This window comes from Schistocerca nitens, chromosome 8, assembly GCF_023898315.1.
Source record: "Schistocerca nitens isolate TAMUIC-IGC-003100 chromosome 8, iqSchNite1.1, whole genome shotgun sequence".
Taxonomy (NCBI): Eukaryota; Metazoa; Arthropoda; class Insecta; order Orthoptera; family Acrididae; genus Schistocerca; species Schistocerca nitens.
In genome coordinates this window covers 432,706,716-432,731,633 of record NC_064621.1, presented here as the reverse complement: position 1 = coordinate 432,731,633, position 24,918 = coordinate 432,706,716, and the positions used below count along the sequence as shown (strand labels likewise).

Sequence of the window (24,918 nt, the reverse complement as noted above, 5' to 3'; positions counted from 1 at the left end):
TCCTGGTTCAAATCTTCCCAAGAGTGAAAATAGGCACGGTAGCTCAGCGTGTTCGGTCAGAGGGTTACGTGCCATCTGTAATAAAAAAAACTGAGTTAATCGATCATCAACGAACTTAAACGGATGTCTTACGACGTCCGCTCCGAGCAGACGTAACGAACAAAAAAAAAAAAAAAAAAAAAAAAAAAAATAGGACCGCCGTGGTCCCGTGGTTAGCGTGAGCAGCTGCGGAACGAGGGATCCTGGGTTCAATTCTTACCTCCGTTGAAAATTTTATGCACCAGTTAAAAAGCAGCTGCACACTGAACTAAATTACTGGGAACAAAATGAGAAATAGTAGCCGGCACGGTAGCTCAGCGTGTTCGGTCAGAGGGTTAGCTGCCCTCTGTAATAAAAAAACTGAGTTAATAGATCAACAACGAACTCAAAAGGATGTCTTACGACGTCCGCCCCGATCAGATTCAACGAACAAAAGCGAACAAAATGAGATTTAAAAAAAAAAAAAAAAGGTTGGTAGAGCACTTGCCCGCGAAAGGCAAACGTCCCGAGTTCGAGTCTCGGTCGGGCACACAGTTTTAATCTGCCAGGAAGTTTCTTTCTTATAAAGATAACTTTTGACAGTCATTCATCTGAATTCAAAGTTTTTGATAATTTCTCCCATCCATAGTCATGCCAATTATCGTAAAGAAAAAACAGTTGTTTTTTTATACATAACAAAATCTAGTGGCCACCACTGCACTGGGCTGTGACAGAAAAATGTCTTGTAGGAGCAGATATATACTCGTTATCCGGCGACATAATTGAGGTAAGAATCTTCAGCTTATTCAGAATGACTTTTCAGGGCCATGACGCAGCACTGCTGACGTCTAGATTTTCCAGTTTAGATTCGGTCAGTTAATTATTGAAAGGTTATATATGAGTCACATTTTTATTGGGAGGTTAGTCACTTTTCCATTGGTAGGTTACAAGATTTACGTGTTGGGAGGTCACAAGGTAAGTAACGAAAACACTCTCTTTTAATCAACATTGGTCAAAACATAATTTTTAGTCCTCCATATTGGATTAGCCATTTTGAATTTCAAAATATAACTTATGATTTGTGTTCAGCGACATCAATAGTATATAATAACATATAGTTTTATGCAAATTGAGCTGATAATACATATAAACTTTTTCACTAAACTTCAAACAGGTTTTCCGCGAGAAACGATTTTTCAAAATTGCATGCAGTTTAAAATAAATGTGATTCAACTTGATAACTTCTAGCTTTGATCTTTGAGAAATAATCACTTTTCTTTGGGACTTCTGCCAATAACATACGAAATTTGTTAATATTACCTATTTTTGTAAAACCTTAAAGAGTGAAGTAACCCCCCCCCTCCCCCAAAATAAAAAATCGATCTCAGAGTTCGAGATAGCATCATATCGTTAAATTTAAGGTTATTTCACTCTGGTTAGGTGTAAGCTCCCATAAATTTAATGTAATATCTACTTTGATGTTATCCATTTTTTTTTTCAGATATCTCCTGAGGGGCCCCACTGCACACAGTCTGCGTACTTCAAACTCGCAGGCCCTTGACCAATTCATAATTGCAGGTGCCATTTTGCATTTTTTATTGAAAATCTAAAACAAAGTTCAAAGTATGATCAGTCATAATCCTCGAAAAAAACCTTTGTATTTGTTTTCATTGCCTCAAAAAAAATTCGGAACTTTGCCCATCTTTTGCTCATTTGATTGAGAACGTGTGCTTAACCCTTGTGATTTCTGTTATGCCACTTCGCCCATTCGTGTTGGCGGTCCCGTATTATCCGTTGCGTTTCAGTCCGGAACCGCGCTGCTGCTACGGTCGCAGGTTCGAATGCTGCCTCGGGCATGGATGTGTGTGATGTCCTTAGGTTAGTTAGGTTTAAGTAATTCTAAGTTCTAGGGGACTGATGACCTCAGATGTTAAGTCCCATAGTGCTCAGAGCCATTTGAACCATTTTTTTTTTTTTATCCGTTGCGCACATTTGCAGCACAAATACGCTTTACAGTACTAATTTATAGAAATCTGGTCATAGCTTAATTCCATTAGGGGGAAAAATCGCGGAAGGTTAAGGAGAAATAGATAAGGAGGATGCTCAACCATGGAGAGAGGTTTTCATAGAACAATGCAGATAGCAAGCACGAGCAAGAACCAGTTACCTTTCACAGTGAACAAATTTTACACTTACGTAGCAGAGAGATTTGGAGCGGCATCTCTTTGTACTATGAAGATAAATCAAACGATCCACCGCTAAACGTATAGCTCGCGAAAGATAAGGGAAGCTGAAAATACTCATTTGTCGATAAATTTCTGAGATATCTTGGTGAATCACGTTATATCGAAAGCACTCTTAAGCTTGCCTCATCTCGTCAGAGTTTCTACGGTGTAGTTACATTTGCTTTCGTTTTATTGTAACAGTCCACAGACACCCTACCACCAAACACGTCAGCCAGCTATTCTTTAACGTAAGTTAATCATTCCTGGAAGGCTGCTACGAACTCTTTTGATGCAGTTGAGCATTTCACTTTTTTATATTTTTATTGTATTTCGATACTTTCCTGATATAACACATCTGCCACGTGACCTTCGTAATCTAAGCGACTAAAAGAAAGTGTGTCTACAGAGGGCCGTCACCTTGTGAACTTTTCCGTCAGCACCCAACAGCTGCTAACAGTGTCACGTGTCCTGCAGTGTCGGCGATTCTCACTCTTTTGCCACCATGATCCATTTCCGCGCATTTACCAATAACCTCCCGTTTTCCTCCACCTTCGTAGACACCTAGACCTACCCCAAAGCAAAAATGTGCTCTATTCCTTACCCTGTGCCCCTTCCACTAGTTACGTGTCCTACCAAGAACGTTCATAATTCTTTCTATGCATTCCACTATTTTCAGTATCCTGTATCGCTGTCACACAGTCCAACCTCCGTACCGTCCAAACTCATCTTACAACCTGCAACGACCACCTGAATCTCTACCTTTATATAGCCAGCCAGCGTTCCCTTCCACTGGTGCTACAGCTATAACACCGTCAACTGCAACAATAATCGCTCACATCACACCATCAAACAAGTTGCGAAGCCCACATCACCATCAGCAGTGGTTTTAACCAAGATTCGCCAGTTTTGATCCCTTCTTATTGTATGTTATTCTTTCAAACAGAATCGGCAGTTTGAAGAAGAAAACGAATCGAAAACATTCCTTTGTGGGGAAATGCAAAAAAACATTCTCCTGCAGTTATTTTTAATTTTATCTTAACCAAACATTGCATTGTATAGGCTATTCCTGTGGATGCTGTCATATGCATGTTGAAGATCGACGAACAGGCTGTAGATATCTTTATCGGTGTACCAGAAAATGGACAATAATGCACAGAAGGTAGGGCTCAAAGTGGATCGAGACAGAACAGAGTTGATGCAATTAGGAAGAAGACAAGAGCAGGTAGAATTTCTTGAGATAGATGGCAAGAGGTTCAAGAGAGTAGACCAGCTGAAATATTTGGGATCTTGATTTACCACGGACAACAACATAAAAATGAACTTCAAGAAAAGAGTAGCAGTGGGAACGAAAGCATGCATTCCCTCAGAGAGACGCTTGACTCTAAATCGATCTCAGTGAACACTAAGATGAAAATCTACGACACAGTGATATGATCAGCAGTAATGTACGGCTCAGAAACATGGAGCATGACTAAGCGAGAAAGGGAAAAACTATTAATATTTGAAAGAAGAGTAATGAGGAAGATTTGGGGACCAGTTTTAGATAACGGAGAACGGAGGAGGAGGAAAAACGAGTTAATCTACCTTATGATGCGACAACCAACTATCCTACAGAAGATAAAGAACAAAAGAATACAATGGGTGGGCCATGTAGCCCGTATGCCAGATGGAAGACAGGCGAAGATGGCACTAGCGGGGAAACCAAACACCAAACGCCCCATTGGACGACCAAGGCAGCGCTAGATGGACGACCTGGAGAAGGACCTAGCAGCTCTGGGAATAGAAGACACCTGGAGGAACCGGGCAAAAAACAGGAAGGAATAGAAGCAGTTTGTGGAAGCAGCGCGTGGTCTGCAGGGTCTGTGACCGCTGAATATCTATCTATCTATCTATCTATCTTAACCAAACAATGGCACGAGATTTTTTTTTTTTACGTTAACCTCTTACCTCAGTGTCACAGAAAGATTAACTGGATTCTCCTGAACGACGCATTACGATATTAAAAACCGAGATTTGTTCCCTTCTTCAAGCTGATTATGAATTATTCATTAAAGCTTGTTATTACAACACCAGACATAGTTATACATTCACATTCAGAAAAAAGAACACCTTTAACAATTAGAGATAGGTTGTTCATATTCACACGATGTGTACATTAGTATGTTTTGCAGAAATGATTAGCATCTCAGCCACCTCGGTCCAGCATGTGTCCTGATGCTTCTCAGGCACTGGACTCGCATTCGGGAGGACGACGGTTCAATCCCGCGTCCGGCCATCCTGATTTAGGTTTTCCGTGATTTCCCTAAATCACTCCAGGCAAATGCCGGGATGGTTTCCCTGAAAGGGCACGGCCGACTTCCTTCCCCATCCTTCCCTAATCCGATGAGACCGATGACCACGCTGTCTGGTCTCCTTCCCCAAAAACCAACCAACCAACCAACCACAGGGTTCGCTATGGGCCCTGATAACTTGTTCCATGCGTGATGGCATCGACGCGTATAAGGCGCGAATGGCGTCCTGTGGTGTAGCCATCCATGCCGCATTCACCTGGTTCCAAAGTTCATCTGTGGTGGTCGGCACCGGGTCACAGCGCTGCACCCGTCGTTTCACCGTATCCCACACATTTTCGATTGGCAACAAAGCTGGTGATCTGGAGGGCCAGGGCAAAAGGTTGATGTCTTATGACACCAAGAAGGCAGGTGTTCATGCAGCAATACGCAGTCTTGCACTGTCTTGCTGAATATAGCTTCTTGGGTGTTGTGCAGAAAGGCTATGGCTACGGCTCGCAGGATGTCATTCAGGTAGGTCACACTGGTCGCAGTGCCCTGCACACACACCAACTGTGATTCGTGCCTGTACCCAATAGCACCCCACTCCACAAGGCCCTGAATTAGCACTGTATGTATTGTACGAATGCAGTCACTGTAACGCCGCTCCCTCTGCCTGCGGCGATCCAAAATGCTGCCATAATTCTCAAACAAACAGAATCTAGATTCGTCCGAAAACTCTATCTGATGCTATCCCTGCCCCCAGTGACTTCGCTCCACACACCAGTGCGGTCTAGCATGTTTCTGCACATTCATCGAAGGTAGGCAGAGTCGTGGACGACATGCCCGTAACCCATGCCGCAATAAACGGCGACGGAATGTCACGATGTGTTACACTGTTCTACTGTTGCGCCAGAGCCGAAGAGGACGCAGATCTGTCATGCGATCTGACCCATCTTTTCGTCAACCATTCTTCACACACCCACGTTCCACTGCCGAAACACTTCGTCCCACACGAGCAGCAATTTCCCGAATGGATGCATCGCGTTGTCTCATGCCTGTAATGCGCCCTCTTTCAAGCTCACTCGTCTGGCGATACGGTTCGCGCGTAAGTCTGCGAGAGATCCTGTACGTCTGCTCAACTCACTCTGATCCTTTACCTTCGGTTTACAGCGACAACGAGAGCCACAGGCACATTTTACCAGTAGGTGGCGTTGCGCCGCGATATCGATGTGGACCTTGAACCCGCGGACCGACATAGTTCAAACGCTAATCTTTCCTGCAGAACATACAACGTACATGTCCTGTGAATATGATTGTCCTATCTCTAGTCGTTCAAGATGTTCTGTTTTTTTTTCTAAACATAGCCGTATTTTCAAAAGACATTTATAATACAACATACGCACGAAACTTCTATGCTACTTACAGGTTTTAAAAGCATTAGCTATGAAATTTACTCTGAAAATCACTACTGTTCTTCTCCTTCATCCTCCTCTGCAGTTGCTGTTGTTGGGCCCTTCACCTCTCCACAAAACAGTCTGTACTCATATGGATTGTACGTAACTTTCTTGCCCCTATCCTGTATCTTCTTGTCTTGTATTGGAATTTTTCCATTGTAAATCATTTCTGTTGGAATGTGAGGTACTCCTATGTTGTTCTGTTGCAGCAGGAAAACGTTTATCACCACATCTGTGAACTCAGAGGTGGTTAAATGACTTTTAGGGAACAGGTGTTCTAGCTACCTGATCTGCAAATCTAAAATTAGGGCTTTTCCAGAAACTTGCTTGTTCTTTTTTCAGTAGAGATTTGAGTGACATAGAATCCTGCCTTTCATTAGAGTTGAAACAAATCAGTGTATTGTTGCGGTGTCTAAATTCTGTCTAGTGGTCTGATTTTCGTTTTCGTAGTCCCAAAATAGTGATCACTTTGAAGAAAGGAGAGCCCTCGCAATGGAAAGTACTGACAGACCTTCATAAATCGCCCAATAGCAGCCAGTGCAAGCAAAAAGCGCAACGAAAGTGTTGTTGCTGTCTTTTCCTCTGCAGTCGCCACTGAGAAGGTGAAATTAGTTAATTTCAGAATCCATGTTGTTTATTTCAACCAAAGCATTTAGCTTCTCCTTCCGGATAAACATAGAAATCAGCAGAATTCGTTTTCCTCTCGTGTATGCAGAATACATATCAATAGAGTTTCCTCACATAGAGCATTTCCTGAACAGCCTGTTTGGGTGGTAAAGAGAGGTTTTCCTTAACGTCCAACCCTCGGGTCGTAATTTAGAACTAAGATTTTTATTTCTTTTTGTTTGTTATACACTACTGGCCATTGAAATTGCTACACCACAAATATGACGTGCTACAGACGCGAAAGTTACCTGACAGGAAGAAGATGCTGTGATATGCAAATGATTAGCTTTTCAGAGCGTTCACACAAGGTTGGCGCTGGTGGCAACACCTACAACGTGCTGAAATGAAGAAAGTTTACAACCGATTTCTCATACACAAACAGCAGTTGACCGGCGCTGCCTGGTGAAACGTTGTTGTGAAGCCTCGTGTAAGGAGGAGAAATACGTACCATCACGTTTCCGACTTTGATAAAGGTCGGGTTGTAGCCTATCGCGATTGTGGTTCATCGAATCGCGAAATTGCGGCTCACGTTGGTCGAGATCCAATGACTGTTAGCAGAATATGGAATCGGTGGGTTCAGGAAAGTAATACGGAACGCCGTGCTGGATCCCAACGGCCTCGTATCACTAGCAGTCGAGATGACAGGCATCTTATCCGTATGGCTGTAACGGATCGTCATTTTTTCGGATGAATGCAGGTTCTGTTTACAGCGTCATGATGGTCGCATCCATGTTTGGCAACATCGCGGTGAACGCACATTGGAAGTGTGTATTCGTCATCGCTATACTGGCGTATCACCCGGCGTGATGGTATGGGGTGCCATTGGTTACACGTCTCGGTCACCTCTTGTTCGCATTGACGGCACTTTGAACAGTGGGCGTTACATTTCAGATGTGTTACGTCCCGTGGCTCTACCCTTCATTCGATCCCTGCGAAACCCTACATTTCAGCAGGATAATGCTCGACCGCATGTTGCAGGTCCTGTACGGGCCTTTCTGGATATAGAAAATGTTCGACTGCTGCCCTGGCCAGCACATTCTCCAGATCTCTCACCAATTGAAAAAGTCTGGCCAATGGTGGCCGAGCAACTGGCTCGTCACAATACGCCAGTCACTACTGTTGATGAACTGTGGTATCGTGTTGAAGATGCGTGGGCAGCTGTACCTGTACACGCCATCCAAGCTCTGTTTGACTCAATGCCCAGGCGTATCAAGGCCGTTATACGGCCAGACGTGGTTGTTCTGGGTACTGATTTCTCAGGATCTATGCACCCAAATTGCGTGAAAATGTAATCACATGTCAGTTCTAGTATAATATATTTGTCCAATGAATACCCGTTTATCATCTGCATTTCTTCTTGGTGTAGCAATTTTAATGGCCAGTAGTGTAAAACTTCTAAGCCCGACTAACATGAATCATTGTTTCAGCGTCAGCATCTCGCTTTGCACTGTCGATGAGATGTGGTCTTCTCGTCTTCGCAACTGGATCTTCACAAGCACCTCGTGCATCGATTTGAGGACGTCAAAATTTGTAATCATAATTATTGTGGAAGTATTTTCTATAAATGTCATATTTTTCGTATTTGGAAAGGCTCAGATTTCTTGCAAAAGATGTCATATATTCGTCTGGTGTTAAGTTCGGTACTCAAATACTTCATCTTCTCATTGGTGTAGTGTGCTTCTTTAAGACAATCAGCCCATTAAGAATGTGTCCTCCTCATTTTTAGAACGTACAACAAGCAAAGTTTTCAACCAGAATCCCTTCTCATCTACGTTTAACCTCTCATTACATATATTTATGTTTACAAAGGGAGACGCCAATATTATTTGTCTTAGACAATACCCTTATACCTGTCTCACTACCCATATACTCGTCACTACGAAGTCGTTTGTTTTTCTCCACTTCATAACTGTATGTTTCTGGACGGCGCATACCTTTCCTACTAGAGTTAAAAAACTCTAGTAGAGTCAATACCACTTTCAGAGATGGATGAAGACATTTCCAGAATGAGATTTTCACTCTGCAGCGGAGTGTGCGCTGACATGAAACTTCCTGGCAGATTAAAACTGTGTGCCAGACCGAGACTCGAACTCGGGACATTGTTGCAGTAACATCATCAGCAAACAACGAAAACGCAGAACTACTACAAAAAACGACACCACAAAAAAAGACAAAGTAACACGCTTTTGAAACATCTGGAATAATTACTACATCAATAACTTATTATTTACGTTTTATGAAAGATGTCTAAAATCAGACGTCAAACATTAACCACAAAACAGTACTCTGATGCACTGCAGACACGAGATTTCAAACAAATGAACAGCAGATACGAACATGAATTGATCACGCGCCCACAGCTTTGAGGGTGCACGAACTTGAAATTGGGATATTTTACTTGTTCAAACAAATGAATATTTCCAAGTACGATTAAACCGGCAAACGACTGGTTTTCGTTAACTTTTTATGGTTCAATATATTCATCTATATGCTAACACGCGGTTGGTGAAAATAAAAACCAAAATCGATTTTTTTGCGCTTATTCCCTTATTCAGACTACTAATGGACTTACAAACATTACTTTTTCAATGCTCCGAACTTGTATAGAGACAAGTAGTGATCATCAGGAACACTAGACATTGCTTAAATATTTAGGGATATACTAAGTAGCGATTTAAGACTGGACGGACACGCGACACCTGTAATTGGGAAGAAAATGGGAGACTTAGATTTGTTGACATGGTATAGAAAACTGCAGCGCTGGACAACACGACGCTAGTGCGACCAATTCTAAAGTACAATTTCAGCATTTGAATTCCTTATCATTTAGGCATACACTGGGGTTACAAAAAGTCATGGGTTAATGATATGAGGATATACTCATGGCGGTAGTTTCGCGCATACAAGATATAAAAGGGCAGTACATTGCCAGAGTTGTCATTTGTGCTCAGGTGATTCACGTGAAAAGGATTCCGACTTGAATATGGCCACATGACAGGAATTAACACGCTTTGAACGCGGACTTGCAGTTGCAGCTACATAGTTGGAGCTAGGCGCATGGGACCTTCCAACCTGCTTTTAGGGGAAAAAAGTGTTGCATTACTTATTGGACGCCTCTCGTACTTGTCACCAGGAGTAAAACATAAAGCAGTTGGATGTTCAAACTTGAAAATCTTCTGAACCTTCCTGGCAGATTATGACTGTGTGCCAGATCGAGACTAGAACACGGGATCTCTGCCTTTCGAGAGCAAGTGCTCTACCAACTGAGCTACCAAAGCACGAAAATCTCCTGTTTTTCTGTCACTGACGGGCAACTCTGATCGAAGTCAACACCCTCCGCTTCAAATTCCAGTTGTTAACGCACATTTCAGAATATTCGCGGAATGTTTTTACTTATGTTGAGCGTACCAGACTGAACAACTCTTGCACTTGCAGAAAGGTACCACGAGACTAACAGAGAGGGTGACTGCAAAAGAGGGTGTGCAGGATTTTCAAGGGTGCCAAGAAAGTGACGCAGACGCCGAAAAATATAGATGTAATTTCTTTATTTTTTTGGGGGGGGGGGGGCAGGAGGGCGGGGGAGGAGATAGTAATTTTTGGGGAGTCGTCAGTCTTATGGCTGGTATGATGCCGCCACTATTTCCTCTCTTGTTCTTAGCCCAGAGCAATATTTACACTTAACATTCTCAATTATTTATTGGATACACTCCAATCTCAGTCGCTTCCTACATTTTTTGCCTGCAAGTACAATGGAAGTCTTCACACGTGGTTTACCATTTCATCCATTCTGCTGATTAGCGTTCGCTATACATTCTTTTACTCGCCGGTTTTGCAGATAACCTCCTCATGTCTTATCAATTCACGTAATTTTCAGTGATAACAATTTAGTAAAAACATAAGAAACAACGAAAACTAAAAAACATACGTAACGTCACATTCAACAAGAAGGATAGAACGTCGACATTAACACATCAACGGCAAGGTTCCATGCAGGTAGATGTTGAATCCAGAGCGACAGAGTCGATCAAAGCCCAAAAAGATACGCTAATGAACCTGAAACTGGGCACAGTTTGTCGCTGTGTAACACTGCGCAATGTAATGGGCCGGGCATATCCTACTGCCCTGCAATCACGAAGGTGGCAGATGAATTTAGTCAACTGTCCCAGTGGCTTCAGCTTCGTGAAAATACAACCGTTGACTCACAAACCAAACTAGTTGAAGGTGAGCAGGCACAAGTAAGACACGACACACCATAAAAAAATAAAAAGTATGTTCGGTGTTAACATCTTTTGAGATGGTTAGCAATTTAAAGCTATGGCTGCGCATATATCATGCCTTTTTCGTCCTTTTGCGAGCCACTTGTTTCCCGTCTGTGTTTTGTACTCTAACGCCTGACCTTCATCCCACGTGGCCAGTTGCCAATCTGTTGTGTGGTTTTCTTGTTTGTAAACACTTCTGCAGCATACGACATTCTATCTGTTTATTTTGCCATGAGAATTCCAGAGTGTTGTCAACAGAAGAAATTGCGAATGCATGTATCTTGCGATTGTGTACCTATTTGCATTTGTTTAGGAGGAGAAGTGTGTATTATAATTTATTCATATATGTTTTGTTCTATTCTATCTGGAAGTCGATGTGAGATTGTTCTATTAGCGGCGACTTGAGATGTAAGCTGTTTGGAATGTCAGTCTTCTATCATATTTCTATTAATTTAAGTTTTAGAATGATTTCTGATGTTTGTCTATCATTCAGTATTTTTGATTGGTTACAGTTTTGTGTGTGTATGTGCGGAAATTCGCCTTGGTCTGTGATCGATTTCGAAGAGATTGTTTTGAGGTTCATGATGCTCTTTTTTGTAACATCTTAGAGAGCTTAATTTTTCTTTTCTATGGTTTTTCTTTCTTTGGTTAGTGGTTTTTTCAAACATACCTACCTCTCAAACGCATTTCGAATATAATCACTTCTTCCATGCTTTTTTTTTTCTTTGAGAAACCGACCGAGACCATCAGCTCGACAACCATGAACAGAGACGCTCATCCACCAAACTTTTGGCCGTACTGAGAACGGGAGCTCAATACGGCAAGCATCCAAGGCTATCGGGTTTTCCAAGACTGCCTTAAGAAAACGTCTAAAAACTGGATTCACAAAAATTTTTCATTGGAGGAATAGTGCAGCTGTGCATTTCTCTGGATACCCCAAGATCATTACATTTGCTATTTGAATTGGCCGAAAAATAAAGAGTTCTACCTTGTTTTTGCATATATTTATTTGTAATACTCTTTACTTTCGTCAGTTGGAGGTAAAGGTACTCACTGTCTACTCTTGGCCCTGGCACGTGTGTTCTTACCCCACTGCGTGGGCTAAGAGTACGAAAAAAAATGGTTCAAATGGCTCTGAGCACTATGGGACTTAACATCTGTGGTCATCAGTCCCCTAGAACTTATAACTACTTAAACCTAACTAACCTAAGGACATCACACACATCCATGCCCGAGGCAGGATTCTAAACTGCGACCGTAGCAGTCGCGCGGTTCTTAAGAGTACGCATAATTATTTTTAGAAAAACTGCTCTAAAGACAATGAAACAATTACACAATGTTACCAAGATGTCAGACTATTTACTGCATGTGTAATTGATGTAAAATTGCTGCAAGTTTTTAAAAATATGTCGTAAAACCAAGGAAATATCCTTTTACCCCATCACCCCCGCACCCCAGTTACCCGTTAACATGAAAGATACTAGATATATTTCAGAATAACAACATTCATAATACCAACAATGGTACTGATAAGTAAAGTAGTGATAATGAAAATGAATAAAATGGCTGCTACGCCGTTGTTTTGATTATTATGGGAACCCTAAAGTTACATTCAGCTCAAAGAAAGAATAATTAAAAATAATAAGAAAGTAATATTGGAAGCGGTGGTTATACGGAACGTGAAAGAAGAGACAGTGGCATTAGGTTACAAGAGTTGTAGCAGTCAGAATGGACCTAATGAGGTTTGCTGAGTTAAATGAAAGGATAAATAGATGGGTATGGATGAAAGGGTAACATAATGGGAAAACACATCGTGTGACAGGGACACAACTATGTAAAACACATAAAACGAATTTTTGGGTAATTTTTGTTCTGCATATTCTGGTGATTGAGGTGCAAATATTGATTGTAGTTTGAATTATTTTCTTGTTAGTATTAGAAATGGTTGCTGAATGATATAGGTAGACAGGTAGGGAGCAAAGGAATGAGTCTGTGACACGAACCGTTATAGATCCTCTGACACGGGAACATTTCTTTGTTATCATCCTTACTATGGCTAATGTGGGACGTTATTCCGCAAATATATTGGGTAAATTTTAGTATAAAGAAGATAACAAATACTATGCATTGTGTATGTGGTTAAATAGCAGTGTGTAGGAAACGTGTAATTAGTTCACAAAAGACTTGCAGTACAATCTGTGACTATTTTTGACAGTTAAATACACTTTACTCAAAAATTTTGAGGTATGACACGCACCTCATTTGTAAATGAGTAAGTCTATTAAAGTTTCAATAAAAGAATATTTGAGCACCGTACTTCCCAAATGATATTTCTGGGTTGAATATTGTTTGTTCTCTAAATGACATTTCTGGAAGTATATTATCTGCATTTGCATCCGTTCTTACGCAGTTATCAGTACATCGCTGTTTCACGTGACGGTTTTAGTCATCTTCAGAGTATAAAAAAGTAAATGATTATTATAATAATTATTTGCTTAATTAAAAAAATTTATTGAGTCGTTTGGATTTAGTTACAAAGTCTTCCATATCAACACTTTCAGGTTAACTTACATTGTTTGGTTAAAAAAAAAGATTCAGCTGCAACTGACGAGTAATATTACTTCATCTACAATATGAACAGCGTTGTTCGAAGTGTTACTGCAGGGCAAAGACAATACTTGTATTAATTTCTGTAGAATCTTTTTTTTTCGTATCATTTTCATAATTTCCAATAACGCTGTTAATTTAAACGATTTGTTGTTTTTCCATTGTTTATATGTATGTTGATAGAAATTGTTGATGCGTATGTTTGCCAAGATTTCAAGCAGTGGAGCTTTTGTTAGAAGCCCCATCTGATGACGTTATTCCTGTGACAGTATTAAATGGTTCAAATGGGCTCTGAGCACTATGGGACTTAACTTCTAAGGTCATCAGTCCCCTAGAACTTAGAGCTATTTAAACCTAACTAACCTAAGGACATCACACACATCCATGCCCGAGGCAGGATTCGAACCTGCGACCGTAGCGGTCGCACGGCTCCAGACTGTAGCGCCTAGAACCGCTCGGCCACCCGGCCGGCTGTGTGACAGTATTAAAGCGGAAAGTGAGACAGCATAGTTGGGATCGAACCTTGTAGGAGAACACACTCTGTCGGAGAGAACCGAACGTACTGTTCGCAAGTGTAGCGGGCATTGGTGGGTAGCTGTGTGTGTGACACAGCAGAGTGTGTAGTTATTTCTTCCAGCAGTGTGAAAAGTGGTCATTTAACCTTATGTAAGATATTTCGTCCGTTTGCTTTGCATAACTATGTGCTACGCAAATGTGCAGTGATTATCAACACACATCTACATTATTTTAAAATGACATTCGTAATTGTGACTGTTCGTGACTCAGTCTTCTGTTCCGCCTTTCACTCTTCGCGGTTAAGAAATCGTTACTCACCTTAATGTAGTGACACATGCAGCGGCTGTACAACAGGTGAGGTGGACGTTAAACGGATCAAGATATAAAACGCAAAAATCAGATTGTTTACATCGCAATCAGGTTTCTGGAAGTGGATAACGACACGAGACACGTGTTGAAACGTCGACTTCACTTAAATAACAACGGAACTAATATAGTTTTTTTAAGGTTGTCGTAGCAATTAGACCTAACCCGTGACATTAATGTTATACCCCTGTTTTGTCTTCAGAGCGGAGTAGTTTTTGTTCAGTATCGTCGTATTTATGTGGTGTAGATTATTTCACTATCGGTGAATATTCGATAACACAAGCGGGACCTCTACATGACAGCTCACTAAGATAGGCGTTCTGTCCTATATGATGCCAACGCTGGAATGAAGCAATGATCTAATTTCTGCATACATTTTTCAGGAAAGTAATCGAACCAGTGAGTCACAAGTCCGGAATTTTTCGTAACACATTTTATCGTATTAATCGACTTCTCTACGGGATCAACACAAGGTGTGCGTATGAATTCAGCTATCCCAGTGCTTCGTCACGAAGATAAAGGCCCAGAGAAAACTGCAGGAGCAAAGTAATTAAGCGACTCACGTGTTTTCTGCCCAAATCACGATGCAGTGCAGGCGGGATGGGTATTAACAAAGGACATGCTTACAACAACAATATGCTCACATTATTGTCAACTTTCAAAGACTATCCTATGTAATGGAGATTCTGACATCAGTGGAGATATTCCATAATGGTTTCCACTGGGGAAAAATATTAAATAGGGCCAAAGAAGGGAAGCTTCAAAAAATAATCCATTATTATTTTCTTGTTAGAGGTCATTCGTTTCTTCATAATGTTTGAAACTTTCGTACAATAACGACGATATTTAGTAGAAACGACCCTGCATATATTCTGAAAGATTAAGTAGCCATGATCAACCATGAGCTGAGTTCAAGTACCGAAATTCTTTTTTATTGTTATTATTTCTATACTTGGTGGAATGACTATTACAAGACAAGTTTTTCAACCATAGATTCACTGGGAAAGATCGTTATTAACCAATAGAAAGATTAATTTTAGCTTTGAAATACATGGAATTCGATTTTATTCACAGTACAAGCGACTTGTTACTGTCAACAAATTAACTGATGGCTTGTATCCCTCAGTCAGGCTCAAAAAGCCCCAACAACCTCAAAAGCTCACACTTCGCAGCTCTCTAAGTTACAGAAATTAAAAAAAGTTCGAGGGTAAGAAAATGCTTGAAATCAAGCTTTTTGATTGGAAGTCAAATGTACTATATATACCAGAAAAACAATTGTCTACCTCATCAACAATACATACTGCCGGATTTACGCAGATGTTACGAACACCTTTTCTTGTGACCAATTACTGATATAAATAAGAACACTACAGACGAAATTTCTTTGAATTTCTCACTTTCACGTAGTTTTTTTTTTTTTTTGTAAAATTTATTTCACTTTAGAAAAATTTCGTCATGTTGCTTTGTATCATATCTTAATTATGCCAGGATTTTTTTTACAAGAATGTTGAAAATGTCAAGGTTTTTGTAATAGTCTCATGTATGGTTTTTATCTGGGAAATACAGATGAAATTATAATTTGATGATAAAGTGTCTGACTTCGCTCAAGTATTATTCATTGCTAAAACAAAAATACCATTTCAAATTTTTTTAGAAAGTGTAATTTGAACTCAAATTCAAATGTTAATGTGTCAGATGTGCATATGAAATAGACAGAATGTATTCTCAGTTTAGAAAACTAACACAGGTTTTTTTTTTATCTCCTGTAAAACTTGGAAAAATGTACTTGTATCAATGCTGATATCACCTGTTCAGTTGGTCATAGCATCTGACATTGTTGTTTCTGATACCAAACACTTGACTTACTCTCCATCTCAATTTAATTAGGAAAGTGTACACAGACACACACACACAAACACACAAACAAATGTTACTCAAGAGACTTTGCAAGAAAGACACATAAGGAGATGGTGTGTAATGGCTGGCTGCTCCACAATATTTGTTGCAGAATGGCAGTGACATTAAAAAACTGATAATTTATGTTTTTTAGTCTTATTATCTTTCAGTGGGCATAATTTGTAACAAGCGAAACATTAAAATATTCGACCTGATTTAGCAGCTTCTATTTGTTTCAATGTTGTGAGCTTTCAGATGATTTAACATCCTCAAAGGTGAGGTTCAGGAAAGGTGATGGAAAATATTTCATGAAAAAGGCGAAAATGAGAATAATTTTGACCTTGTTTATTAATTAAATATAAAAACAAAAGCACTCTTACTATGCGCTAAATAGTTGTTTTATAACAGTGTGATAACTTCTGTTATAGTCATCAGTAGAGATCTAAAGACAACTGCTATTAACAGTTTCATGAAAATAGAACAGATGTACAGTTTACAGGCAAGGATATTCAAATTACACGACTTCTCAGGTCATGCACACTGATTAGCTTAACTTCTGAATACTGCTGATAGAATTTTAACTCTCACAATTTAGCTAATATTATAGAAATCGTGATATTTTACAGAAACTGAAGGAAAGAGTGCACAAATATGACAATTTGCAATAACATTATTACAAATAACTATAAAAAAGGAACTATAACTATATATCACAGATCGTCTACATTTAGACAAAAAAAGAACACGAAAGTAAATATGTTTTATCACAGCAACAAATTTACATACACGAAACGAGTGTAGGGTTACTTCTACCAAACAAGATCTTTCTTCATGCAACATCTCTCTCCATTCTGTTTAAACTTTACAATACCGTCTACACGAAAACTTACTGGTTAGCCTTCACTATACCCACTACATGAAAACTGTCTTTGTAGTTCGTTGCAAAGAGCGTTTTATATACTTAGAATTTTGTGAACACGGCCAGTGACTCAGAAAAAGAGTCCGGCAGTGTTCAGAAATAAGACGCCAGTGGAAACGAGTTAACGTATTATAGTCAAGTATTGAAAACGTTTTAATGTTTGTTAATCGTGTGAGCTGGTAAGGAGGTAGCGCAAAAGGATATTGTAATATCAGTTCCGTTGTTATTATTATAGTTTTAAACTACTGCTTACACTTTAACACTTGATACGTTTTCTACTCCATTTATTTACACATGGGTGGGTGCTAATGGACAATTTGCAGTGAACAATTTTCACGGGGCACTGGAAAGGTTAACAGCAACAGTCTCTGGCAAATTGTGGATATATTTGCTTTCAGTCGTGTAGTTTCCTTTATCTGGTTGCAGTTTGGAGTCTGGGCGAGAACAGAATGAAGTGAGTAGGTTGAAACGGGAACGGAAACAGGTCGTTCTTCACGTCGATTGTGGAATAGCTGCCAACACGAGACAGTCTTCTTTGTACTTGGGGGGGATCAGACGACGGGTGGAAACCGACACGTCTTCTGCGATGCCTCGGACGGGCGTCGCAGTCGGCTCCACGCTAGACGTCTCCCGAAGGAAGCGACGCCGGCACCAACTCTCCGAGCACTGGCATACTCGTGCACAGGACGCACGTTGCGCAACTTGTGCCCTGCCAGAGTTGCGATACCACCGCCACCAGCGGAGAAGCGCGTTCGCGAGTGGCGCTCGAGTCTGGCGCCCTCTGCCCTCTGCCGGAGGCCCGCCTACGCCTCCTCGTCTTCGGCGACGGCAGGCAGCGGCAGCGCCGCCGGCGACGCCGACCGCGAGCTGAAGGCGTGCAGCCAGGCGTCCAGGTCCCGCGCCGTCGCCGCCACGAACGTGAGGCTGGCGTCGGCGGCGTCGCAGCCCTTGTGCCGCACGCTGAAGGCGGGGGCGGCGCCGGCGCCGTCGCCGTCCAGGCGCGACAGCGTCGCGTGCCGCAGGTTCACCACGCCCAACGGCCGGCACACCTTCTTCTGCGGGAACACCACTGCGAAGTGCTCCAGCGACGTGCGGTACACCTTCACCTGCAACACCAGCGGAACGTCAGCCGACGCTCTTGGTACTAACAAGGGAACCTCCCCACCGCACCCCCCTCAGATTTAGTTAGAAGTTGGCACAGTGGATAGGCCTTGAAAAACTGGACACAGACCGAGAAAACAAAAAAAAAAAAAAAAGGCTCTGAGCACTATGGGACTTAACATCTGAGGTCATCAGTCCCCTAGAACTTAGAACTACTTAAACCTAACTAACCTAAGGACATCACACACATCCATGCCCGAGGCAGGATTCGAACCTGCGACCGTAGCGGTCGCTCGGTTCCAGACTGAAGCGCCTAGAACCGCTCGGCCACCTAGGCTGTCAATCGAGAAAACAGGAAGAAGTTTGTGGAACTATGAAAAAAATAAGCAAAATATACAAACTGAGTAGTCCATACGCAAGACAGGCAACATCAAGGATAGTGTGAGCTCAGGAGCGCCCTGGTCCCGTGGTTAGCGTGAGCAGCTGTGGAACGAGAGGTCCTTGGTTCAAGTCTTCTCTCGAGTGAAAAGTTTATTTTCGCATAGTTACGATCTGACCGTTCGTTCATTGACGTCTCTGTTCACTATAATAAGTTTAGTGTCTGCGTTTTGCGACCGCACCGCAAAACCGTGCGATTATTAGACGAAAGGACGTGCCTCTCCAATGGGAACCGAAAACATTTGATCGCAAGGTCATAGGTCAACCGATTCCTCCACAGAAAAACACGTCTAATATATTCTATACGACACTGGTGATGGCATGTGCGTCACATGACAGGAATATGGTCGACCCACCTAACTTGTACACTTGGCGAATGGGAAAAAGATTCTTCTATCTTGCCCGATTTAGGTTTTCTTGTGGATGTGATAATCACTCCCAAAAAAGTGATGAAAACATAAGAATTTGTCACATAAACTGCAACAAATGAATGCAACAGTTTCACAGTCGCACAGTTTTCCCTGTGCTCTGTCAAAACATATGTTTTTAACGTTTTCAAATTTTTTCCGTGTGTAGACCGTCAAATCCTGCATATGTCCAAGCATATCTGAACATGTCCTGGAATTTTGGAGAGCGAAGTTGATTATGTGTGAGTGCCTAAATTTTGATAATTGTCTGAAAATAAAAAACTGAACTTTTCAATCGAGGGAAGACTTGAACCAAGGACCTCTTGTACCGCAGCTGCTCACGCTAACCACGGGACCAGGGCGCTCCTGAGCTCACACTATCCTTGATGTTGCCTATCTGCGCATGAACCACTCAGTTTGTATATTTTGCTTATTTTTTTCATAGTTCCATACAACTTCTTCCTGTTTTCTCGATTGATCTGTGTTCAGTTTCTCAAGGCCTATCCACTGTGCCATCTTATAACTAAATCTGAGGGGGTTCCGATTGGGAGGTTCCCTTGCAAGGTAACGGGGCCCAAATAATGCCCCTGTTCCTAATTTCGTCTCCCTAGCAATTTCCGGTTTCAGTTGGTAAGAAATATTTAACTGTGAGTGCATGCGTGACCCTAGTCCACAGTTTTGCTGGGAGTGTTTACCTTGTGCAGCACGTCTAGCTTCTGTGTACGAGGGAATACATGTTTCCACACCCAGGTGAGTTAGTGCAACAATCAAATTAACAGCCTGCTATTGCTAGTGTGAGCACTGGATTGTGTTCAACTATTGGGTTTTATTTCAGCCGTGTGTTGCCGTAATCTTTCTAATCTTTGACATAGAAATTGCATTAATCCCACCAATCGTAATTATTTTTAAAACCTCGGGTATTATAATCTGAACAGTATCAACAATATTCTTCATTCTAGTCTTGTTTCTGGCGTGTAATCACTATTGTCAACGGTTCGGCTATGTTGTTCTAGCGGCCACGATGATAAATCCCTGCGACGTTTGTAGTTTCGCCCCCTTGCGATTCCCATTTTCGTTCCAGGGACGAAATTTGGAACTGTTATTAAAATGTATTTCACTTGCTATTTGTAGTGATTATTCTACTTTTCGATCTACCTACACATACTGTGTACTTTCGTAGTGTGTGGAGCAAGTTGAGAATGTGGGTCTGCTGGTGGGGGGGGGGGGGGGGGCTAGGCTTGCTTGGGATAAGTCCGCGCAGCCGGTGGCGTACGTGATTGAGCGCCTGCCTAGTAAGCAGGAGATCCCCGGTTCGAATCCCAGTCGCGCACACATTTTCAACCCTCCCCGTTGACTTGTGTCAACGTACAGTACATAGCTGATGTTTGTAATTCATTGAAATTTCATTCTTCACGGCTATCACGATACACCATAGTGTCTGTTCTTTCGGGCATGTCCTTGCCAAGAGACTATCAGAGCATACTTCACACCAGATCGAAAGTTCCATAGGTCGTCGTTCCTGCGTCACAGCCTGCACTTGTACACACAGTATGAAATTCCTGTACAGGGCACCTCATTTTAATTGAAAGTCGCTGCCCTGTATCGGTGGATACATACGATACTGCAGTGCTTGAGTTGTTAAGATGAACGGTGCAGTGTTTCGGACATGCAGTGTAATATCGTACTTATCCGCCAACACTGGGCAAGCGACTTTCAATTAAAGTTTTTTCCCCTGTACGGGAATACACATAATGGATGTACAAGTGCAGGCTGTAGGTACATCGTCGACGACATGTGATGTGTGCTCGTATAATGGTAAGATGACTGATCGCGATAAGCGGGTAATCCGGGTTCGTGTTCCTGTCCGGCACAAATTTTCGCTATCAGCAATCCATTACATAACTGATGGTGGTCCACGTTCATAACTGTGAATACATTCCCTGTATTTTATAACGGCTGTAGTCGCCACAGAGCATGTCTTATGTAACATTGCATCAATATTAAACACATATTGTTTCAGCATTTAAAAACTGCAGAAGTGACCTTTGTGTATAGCGCAAACTTAGCAATTAAATAGTTTTGCTTTTCTGGAATTCTTATTACGAGACTGCTGTGCTTGTAAGGGTTAAGTTTGGGTGAAATTGCAAACGTAATAAGCTTTTGCGCAACCTTTGAAAAAGTCTTTTTGTGTTTCATTAGCCTCACAAGAAAGATGAAAGCACTAATGTTAACGAAATAAAAAAAAAAAGAAAAAAGACTGACTAAGCCCACGAGAGCAATAGGATATTCAGCTGAGATGACGTATGAAGGCCAGTTTGAGGTAATTTCCAGACTTCACAGATCACAAGAGTCCTACATCAAATCGTTCGTCTCGACGTCCTCTATACTACTGTGGTCAATGTGATAGGTTGTAAACAGGTGTCGTTCACCCTCAGTATGCACACAGTGTTTCAGATAAGTTATTTTTCTCTGAATCTTGCACAACAATAAAGTGAAAGGAATATTTATTTATTTTATTTATATAGATAAGCATTGCTCCTTCTGCAGAGTTATGACAAAGAAAAATTAATAAATACTTAAATCATTTCAGATGCACCGTGAATTTAGGTTAGTGGTGACTATATAATTTCGAATGTCTCCTTTCATTATTGAATCTTTGTGTGAGTGGTTCTGAAATAACACTTATACATTTGCAGCTATTCACACCGCTTCAACGTCGAACATTGCGCGTCCTTAATGCTAGCGCCTACTATACACTGAGTCATCTTCCGCTAAGAGCCTCAGGTCACACGAATGGTATCAACGACAGTTTCAACTTTTTACCGAGACACCATCCGATGATATGTTCTGATCTGTACACAACTACACGTACACGAAGATGTAACATACTAACACGTGAAGACACACGGAGAGGCGCTGGCAGTGTTCACAGTTCTGCGGAGTCATTTCTTGAACTGAAGCCTATAGTTGAATGTATCTTAATACAAAGTCCCAACTATCAGAGCAGTCACATTTTTACATTGCGAGCTCCTTTCCGTCTCTCTTCATCTCTTATTACGTTCGTGTTCATGTACGTGTAGTTGAATAGAAGTCTGATTTGTAATTTTGTTTTCTAGTATTTCACTAGCTCATTTTTTATTCTTTCTAAACAGACCTGGTGATGGCTTGCTAACAAGTCGAAATCGGTAACGTTATCATTCGTGTAAGCTGAGGCTGATGTGTATAATGTAACAATTTTACAACACGCTCACTGGCCGTGTATCACTAAGACATATGCTTACTCTGTGTAAACCGAATTTATTTAGTTTATAATAGCTTTTGCGTTTCTTTGTAAGTTAAAATCCGCCCCAATAAATTAATTTAACCGACAATTGAAATAGTGCTGTTCCAGTACATAAGCTTAGTATTGGTCCTTCCTTATACCTAATTTTATGTAGTGTAAAACGGTAAACGAAATGTCTGGCGCGAAAAATAGATAAGATAATGCAAATGTGTCACGACCTCTCTGGGGAAAGGCATGTTAAGAATGTTCCCCACAGCTGTTTCAAAGGTGAAGGAACGTAATTCTGGCAAACGATGGGAGGCCTAAATGAAGATGAAAGTAACGACAAAGTGTTGTCATTGTACTACGGCCAGTCCATTGGAGAAGTGCATTAACAATCCCGCAGAGTTCGTCAACCCCTCAACAGAGCTTAACAGGCAAGTCATACGGCTGCCGTAGAAGACTGGTGTGGTACCCAGGTCATTACCTCTTTCCTTAACCACTACCCTTCCCCCCAATCAACCAACCAATCCTTAACCACTGTTCTTCACAGGTTGTATAGCGATTATACAAAATCTCACCCCAAACTATTGTATTCGCATCATTTAATAATAATTTTTTTTTAATTCCGTATAATTAAGAACATGCAGTGTCAAAAACAGGGAGACTTCTACATGTTATGTCACAGATCCAATGATGTGTATCGATTACGAAACTTATCATCTGGGCTTTTGAAAAAACTGTGACCAAAGACTTCAAATAAAATCGTCTGGATATTCCCAGGAGCACTGTCGGCTGTTTGCGACAATATTACGATAAATGATAAACTCTTCTTATTAATTATTAAGACTGAATCACCTCACCTTGTAGCGATCGCCCTATGTGATCTTTCGTCGGAGACTGCTCAAGCACGGGAATCCTATCATAACACTCCAAGATAATAAGCAATCCTATGCACTTCACTTCACGTAAATTGTGGAAGTTTGTAAAGCGAGCTCAAAAAGAAGGTCGGTTTCAACTTGGGAATCACTACCGAACTGTAGACATTTTACAAACAAAAAATTTTCAACGTTGTGTTATTTTTCCGTTTGTAAGCTTTCGGTACTATCGTGATATAGAATGAATTGATCACTCTGCAGAGCGGTGTGCACCGGTTTTTGAAACTTCCTGGCAGACTACAACAGTGTGTCCGGCGGGGAATCGAGAGCGGTTTTGTCTCGTCATAAAACTTATAATTACATGCTCTATTAGCCCGCATCGTGCATCAATGGTGATCCATCTCATCAGTTCCGCTACTGAGATTATCTTGAGGAGCACCCCTCATGTGTAAACGGTCAAGTGTTCTTGAACATCCCAGTAGCGGTACCAGACAGCTGTGATGGAGAACATTTGAATCATGAAGCAACCTAATAGCTCAAAATTTTAGGTTAGGAATGCTATGTTGTTGTACGAAAGTTTCCGGTCTCTAAACAATAGTGGAAGGTTCACTTACTGTTGGTGCAAATGGCGTCACACTGAATTGCAGAACAAAACACGAGCAGTGACTTTTACATTAGAGAAGCAGATCACAGGCGACCTACCTGTACAGGTTGCGCACGCCTCTTGTCCGGCCCGATCATGGTCATCGGTCCGCTCATGGTCTCGGTACCCCAGCTGCGCTCCACGCTCCAGCCTTCGACCTCTTGCACCGGCATGTCGCTGCTGTTTAGCAAAGCACTAATCGATCACCGACGAGTCGATGTTCCGCTCCTGATGCCAGTCGCAGACTATGCCTCGCGGTAGCACCCGCGCCGCTGATATAGTTCCGCGCGCAGCGCCGAGGCGACCGCCTGGCGAACTACGGCGCATGCGCACTGGATCCCGCGGTAAATCCCTGGCCGCGCCTGTGACGCAAGAGCACGCTGGCACGGGCGCACTACGAGGAAAAGATCTCTTGCTGGCGACAGGTGGAGGCGAGTGCGCTTTCCTAGTAGCGGCGGCGCACAACAAAAGCTGCCCTGGTGCCAGCGAGGGCAGCAGCCATTGTTTCCCTGCTTACTCCTGTCCTATTTCTCGTACACTTCCCAGCAGCGCACGGCGTAAGTCTCGCGGGAAATCTGACGAGACGCAAAAACTTAGGCCTTCAACCACTAGTGTCCAGTTACAAAATGAAATTTTTTAGTTTAATTTTATCCAGTGTTTTTTTTTTCATTATAAAATAACATTTGCTGTTCCCTTTCACGATTTATCATTATTTATTTTCGTCGTGACGTCCTTTTAGTGTCACACATTGACCATCAGTTACACAGTTGACAATCGACTGTAAACTTTTTGAAGAGGAAAGCAAGAAATTCTAAAGACACCAGAGTAATGCAGCAGCTCGTACACCACAGACATCATAGACAAAAATGTCATCATATATTAAAACCGCACTTGATAACGGCAATTATTTTCCGAAACGCGTCATGCCGAAAATAAATAAATAAGAACGGTGGCTGGCAGAAGAAAAATGTTACTTTAAATCAATAGAACCAC

The 24,918-nt window shown here is 41.6% G+C and overlaps 1 protein-coding gene across 1 annotated transcript; it reads right to left on the bottom strand.

Moving 5' to 3' along the window:
• Positions 1–16,601: 16,601 nt before the first annotated feature.
• LOC126198892 (uncharacterized) lies at positions 16,602–24,202 on the bottom strand. Its single transcript, XM_049935508.1, has 2 exons — positions 23,985–24,202; positions 16,602–18,302 (listed from the first exon to the last, which is right to left on the bottom strand). Exons 1-2 carry the CDS (start codon positions 24,096–24,098, stop codon positions 18,000–18,002), a joined length of 417 nt encoding a protein of 138 aa, XP_049791465.1. The 5' UTR covers positions 24,099–24,202; the 3' UTR covers positions 16,602–17,999.
• Positions 24,203–24,918: the final 716 nt, after the last annotated feature.